The sequence below is a fragment of the Cucurbita moschata genome, unplaced genomic scaffold (assembly GCF_002738365.1).
Source record: "Cucurbita moschata cultivar Rifu unplaced genomic scaffold, Cmos_1.0 Cmo_Scf00044, whole genome shotgun sequence".
Taxonomy (NCBI): Eukaryota; Viridiplantae; Streptophyta; class Magnoliopsida; order Cucurbitales; family Cucurbitaceae; genus Cucurbita; species Cucurbita moschata.
In genome coordinates, this window is record NW_019268560.1 from 148662 (window position 1) to 154575 (window position 5914).

At 36.3% G+C, this 5914-nt stretch overlaps 2 protein-coding genes across 3 annotated transcripts in view; one reads left to right on the forward strand and one right to left on the reverse strand.

Annotated features, from left to right (window-relative positions):
• The window catches only part of LOC111433991 (transcription factor TGA9-like), a 4544-nt gene extending 2286 nt beyond the window's left edge, over positions 1-2258 (forward strand). Inside the window, exons 6-10 of one of the 2 annotated variants that reach the window (XM_023071280.1) lie at positions 279-330; positions 406-677; positions 769-990; positions 1868-2010; positions 2097-2258. In XM_023071280.1, the coding sequence (XP_022927048.1) occupies positions 279-330; positions 406-677; positions 769-990; positions 1868-2010; positions 2097-2217 (810 nt within the window). In that variant the 3' untranslated portion in view covers positions 2218-2258. Of the gene's footprint in view, positions 1-278; positions 331-405; positions 678-768; positions 991-1867; positions 2015-2096 lie in introns of both variants that reach the window. The other variant, XM_023071281.1, reaches the window with a different exon arrangement.
• A 465-nt stretch (positions 2259-2723) lies between these two features.
• Positions 2724-5914, reverse strand: part of LOC111434027 — a 15712-nt gene continuing 12521 nt past the window's right edge. Inside the window, exons 14-16 of the mRNA XM_023071323.1 lie at positions 5300-5357; positions 3647-3908; positions 2724-3516 (exon numbers count right to left, since the gene is read on the reverse strand). Of these exons, the coding sequence (XP_022927091.1) occupies positions 2864-3516; positions 3647-3908; positions 5300-5357 (973 nt within the window). The 3' untranslated portion in view covers positions 2724-2863. The remainder of the gene's footprint in view (positions 3517-3646; positions 3909-5299; positions 5358-5914) is intronic.

Consider the following 5914-nt stretch of genomic DNA (forward strand, 5'->3'; position numbering starts at 1 on the left):
TTTTTCTCAAGAATACGTATGAATTGCTCTGTTTTTTTCTCAAGAATACGTATGAATTGCTCTGTTTTTTTCTCAAGAATACGTATGAATTGCTCTGTTTTTTTCTCAAGAATACGTATGAATTGCTCTGTTTTTTTCTCAAGAATACGTATGAATTGCTCTGTTTTTTTTCTCAAGAATATGTATGAATTGCTCTGTTTCTTTCTCAAGTATGTATGAATTGCTCAATTTTTCTTAAGAATTATGTAAGTGTTTTTGGAATGATTTGTGATGAACAGGGATTGTTTCTAGGTGCTTGTGGTGGCGTTATGGGTGGCAATATCAGCTCCGGTAAGTTCTTTTATCTCATGGAAGTGGGTCTTTTTGTGGCAATGCAATATGATTGAATTTTGCATATATTGTTAGGAGCTGCAATATTTGACATGGAGTATGCGCGGTGGCTAGACAACGACCTCCGTATGATGTCGGAGTTGCGGGCGGCAGTGGAGGGGCATCTCCCGGACGGCGATCTCCGAGCAATCGTAGACGGTTACATGAGTCACTACGACGAAATATTTGAGTTGAAAAGTGTGGGAGCAAAATCAGATGTGTTTCATTTGATGACGGGAATGTGGATGAGTCCGGCGGAGCGTTGCTTCCTTTGGATCGGAGGATTCCGGCCGTCGAAGCTCATAGAGGTGTCTGAAACTTGAAATGTTTGTGTGAGTTTTGAAAGTGTTTTTTTGTGATTGAAATTGTGACTTTTGGTGTGAAAACAAAACCACACAGATGGTAATCCCGCAGTTAGAGACATTAACGGAGCAGCAAGCTGTAGGAATATGTAATTTGCAGAGATGTTCACAAGAAACAGAGGATGCTCTGTATCAGGGGCTTGACCAGTTCCACCATTCTCTCATAATGGCCGTCGCCGGCACTGCCATGATGGAGGGGGTCAACCACATGGCCGTGGCCGCCGGGAAGCTCTCCAACCTTGAAGGCTTCATTCGCCAGGTGAGTCTTGTTGAGAATTGTTGAGAGCGAGTCTCAAATTGGTTAAAATTGGCTAATTTAGGGAATGATCACAGGTTTGTAAGTAAGGAATACATTTCCATTGATATGATGCTTTTTAGAGAAACAAAAAAGAAAGTGATCGAGAACTTATGCTCAAAGTAGACAATATCACACCATTGTTAAGATCAGTGATTTCTAACATGGTATCAGAGTCATGCCCTTAACTTAGTCATGTCAATAGAATCCTCAAATGTCGAACAAAACAATTGTGAGCTTTGAAGGTATAGTCAAAAGTGACTTAGTGTTGAATAAATGGTGTACTTTATTCGAAGACTCTAGATAAGGGGTCTAGCCTCGATTAAGGGGAGACTGTTTGAGGGTTTTATAGACATCGAGGGAGGTTCTAGAGTGTACTTTGTTCGAGGGGAGGATTGTTAAGAGGGAGTTCCAGATTGACTAATTTAAATAATGTTAATGGGTTTATAAGTAAGAAACACATCTTTATTGGACATTTTGGAAAAACCGAAAGCAAACTTATGAGAATTTATGCTCAAAGTGAACAATATCATACCAGCATAGAGATTCGTAATTTCTAACCAATCTTGTGTGATGTCCCATAATAATGTTAGGATCGAAACCAAAGGTGGGTTATAAAATAATACATAATAGCAAACATCTCTTAGTGTTATAAAATTGAAAAGTCTCAATCAATTTGGTTGGGGATTGAAAGGGATGTTTATGTTTTAGGTGATCCATCAATCAATTTAAAACTTCAAAAACAGTGTACAATCATAATAATAAAGTAATGTAGATTTTTCTTTTTTTCTTGGTCGAAGATTTACTATGTCTCTAATCGTTGTACTATTATGTATTGCAGGCTGACATGTTGAGACAACAAACGCTTCATCAATTATGTAGAATATTGACGGGTCGACAGGCAGCTCGATGCTTCATGGTAATTGGAGAGTACTATGGAAGACTAAGAGCTCTTAGTTCATTGTGGGTTTCCCGACCAAGAGAGTACGTAAGATTAAACAATTGTGGATATTATTTTATGAATTTGTTTGACGATAAATGAAATAAGAAGAAGAATGAATGTGGAACAGGAGCAGGAGATGGTTGAATGATGAAGGTCCATGCCAAACAGCAGCAACAAGAAGAAGAACAGAGGAAGAGATGATTCAGAATCAGATTCAGAGTTCACACAACCATTTCCCGAACTTCTGATCTTATATCATATTTCTAAGAGATATTGACTTTTTATTTTCTCTCTCCTCCTCCCTACCTTTTTACCATTTTACCCTCCCAATCTAAATCTTTCACTTTTTTTCTTTTTAATTTAAAAAGTAAAAAAAAACATCCTATTGCGTTTAAGAGAGTTCATCTTTATTAATTTTTTTTAATACCTTTAAATTAAGTTCTAAAAATTTGAAGGCCATTGGAATTTTAATGATGTTTTTTTTAATAACTTGGGTATTTTAACAACAATTGAGCATATTTTGAATGTTCGAGATTCAATTTTAAAATCTAATATCGAATTTGACACGAATCTCAAACTCTACTACAAGTATATCATAATAAATAGTCTGGAGAAAACACACCAAAAAGGAGAAAAGAGTTAAAAAAATGGCGTCTTCCCCATGAAAAGGACAAGCAAATTGTGGGGTTAAAGGAAGACGGTGCATGGGGCTTTCATGCTGATCTGGTGCGTTGCTAAGTGGTTGTCTATAGAAGAATAACTCAAAAAGTTACAAATACTTACTTCCACTCCACTCCACTCCACTCTTGATTACAACTATGACACAAAACTTGCTGCATGCAAAATAGTTGCTTAATAAAGGAATTATATACAACACATTATCAAAGTGTACAACTAAACCAGCATATTCAACTCAGAAAGATCGTCCATTGGAATTTCTAGACCTATACCATCATCATCATGGTCTTGTAACCCATCCTCGTCAATATCCAACCACGAACCCAGGTCTTTCGATACATCATCTAGTTCTTCCATGCCATCTATATCATGCAATTGCAAGTTACTCAAGCCACTCGACTCCTCAGCCTCGTCTTTCGATGACCCCAACGACGCTCTGCTTCTGTCGCCAAATTTTGGCACTTCTGAAAGTTGGTTCTTCTCAGATCTACTTGCTGCTGAAGTTGTTGACAAACAACTACCTTTCTGCCTGGGATTTGCCCTTGATCTACGGGCACCTTGACAGCCATCCAATGAGGGACCAAAGATGTCGGAAAGCGGATGGTTTTTGTTTGGGTCCCTTTCTCGCTCGCTTCTCTTGCCTTTTGTGCCTGGGGAGAGACCAGATGTGAGCATGGAAGAAGCACTTCCAGCAACCTCGTCTATTATGCGCATTTCCCTCTTCTTCTTCTTCTGCTTAATCATCGTCATCATGGATCCACGCATGGAGTGTTGCTCAGAAGAATTAATGGCTTGGGCATTTGAAGAACCTTTATCCACTGTATCACTCTGTGAATCATATCTCTCAGATGGCCCAAAAACTGCAGCACCTGTAATAAGAACAAAAAACAAACTGTTATAAAGGCTCATTCGCATATAGGTGAGAAAGCATGTAGATAAATATAGAATGAATCCATGATTACATCAAATATAGTTAAGAAAAAAAAGACATTGACATACCCAATCCCCTATCGTCCATCTGATGGGAAGCCTCGAAAAATGTATTAGTAGTTGTAGAGCCACAGAAGTCAACAGTTTTCGTATCTCGTTTGCTCGAAGGTGTAGAGAAAATAATATCCTGCAATGCAGGCTCACTGAAACAACTAATCCCGCTATCTTCAAACTCGTGACATCTAGTGAGAGTACGTTTCATAAAGGACCGGGCTGCTAATTTTGAGACCCTGCGGACCGTACTTTTTGAGGCACTACTGCCACGATATCCCTGTCGATATATAATTTGTTAGACCGCAATACCTAGGCTAAAGTAAATACCAAATTGCAACTTAGCGGGCTATAGTTCATGCAAGAAATATTGACAAAATGATTCCTCCGACGAAGCTTAAACTCGTGTTGACTAAGTTCTCGCATGCATCAACTCATTTACCATCTAAACAGTTTCTTCTGAGAGTAAATTATAACTTACTAATCCTCACTCTACCATGAGTTCAAACTTTTAAGACAAGCTCAGGTTGCTAATATATTCTCAAATTTCAATTTGCAGCTTAAAATAAAGATAAATAAAGTAAACAGATTAGGCTATTGGGATTTAGGCTCACACATGAGCACCAACTTGCAAGAATTTGGACTGTTCAAACCTCTAGTAGCATTACTGCCTAATATAACACCGTTTTATCATCATATACACAAATGTTCAAAAACTGCTGATTTCCAATCGACCGAAACTAAATCGCTGCCAACTCCTCCCCTCATGGTTTGTCTAGAGAATTATAATTGTGATGAAATTTATCTTATTCTAGAGCTAACCTATAAATAGCCTTGCGACTCTTTTTATATGTATATTAATGCAATTATAGAATTCTCCAACTACTAGATGAACAATGTTAATGAGGCAGGTAGGATAAAAAATTTCATTCTTGTTCCTATATCTATGCTCAAGTTTCTTTTTCATGCCCACCCCATTGAAGGGGTATAGAGCAGGTCGGTGGTATTCCTACTAGCTTGCGAGTATCTCTCCAATTGTATGCAAACCTTGTTACTTTTTGAAAATTTTGAAAATTTTGAAATATGGGATTGCCCTTTGATTTGATCCCTTCTAAGTTGGTTTTTCAGGACCTTCGGGGTTGTTCTGGCTCATAATAGAGTGTTGCTCCATGATTGAGGAGGTGCTCTTGAATCCTCCTTTTCAAGACAAAGAAACAGTTCTATGATAGGCTTGATTTTTTTGCCAATTTGTGGGGTATTTGGCTAGGAGACAAGGTAGAATCTTTAGAGAGGCCGAAAGATTTGGTGAGGAGCTTTGAAAGTTGATGAGATTTAACTCATCTTGATGGGCATTTATTAATCAGACATTTTGTAGTTACCAGCTTAACTTCATTCTTTTGGATTGGAATCCATTCTTGTAGGTTTTGGGGTTTTTTGTGTCGGTGAACTTGTTTTTTGTTTGCCCTGGCTTGTTCTTTATCTCAATAAAATCTCGGTTTCTTATTTAAAAAATTGTAATATAATAACAATTTATAATATACAAACACAAATTCAAACTTCAACCAAATATATACTAATATAAAAGAACAAAAGCAACTGAAAATATCACATGAAATAGTAAGAATCAAATTTTTATGAGCAATGGCAGAAGAAAATGAACTAGCAACTTACCATTTTCCTACTGTAAGCCATCTCAACAAGTTTGTCCATTGCGACTTTCTCGACTTCCCTGCACACAAAATATCATCATTCTAACCTCGTAAAGAAAAGTTCTAAAAACTAAAGATCACCTGAGAGTTGGGATAAAATTTTACTTTTTCTTTTTAAAAAAGTAAACCACCACGGCAAGCTCGAAAGCCTTTGAAGTAGTAATAAGGTCAATCTTTAATCTTTAAAAGTCATCTACCTAGGATGTTTATATCTTCACCAAATACTATATATTGCAAGGTCAAACACAAATCTAATGGAATGTGCAACTCGAAGACCCATGACTAAGGAGAAAAATAGATTCATTCTATCTATCCATATGCTAATACAAAAGTAGAAATCAATATCCTCATGTTTCCATTGAATATCAAAACTAACATTATTACCTCTATTTCAAAACTAAATAATAATTTGTAGTTATTATATTTAAAAATATGTGATAAAATTGTACTAAATACTATTTAAAAAATAAATAAATAATAAAAATAAAAAACTCTTACCGCTCACATTACACAGTTGGGTATCATGTTTTTTTTTTTTTTTTTTTTTTTTTTTTTTTTTTTTTTTTTTTTTTTTTTT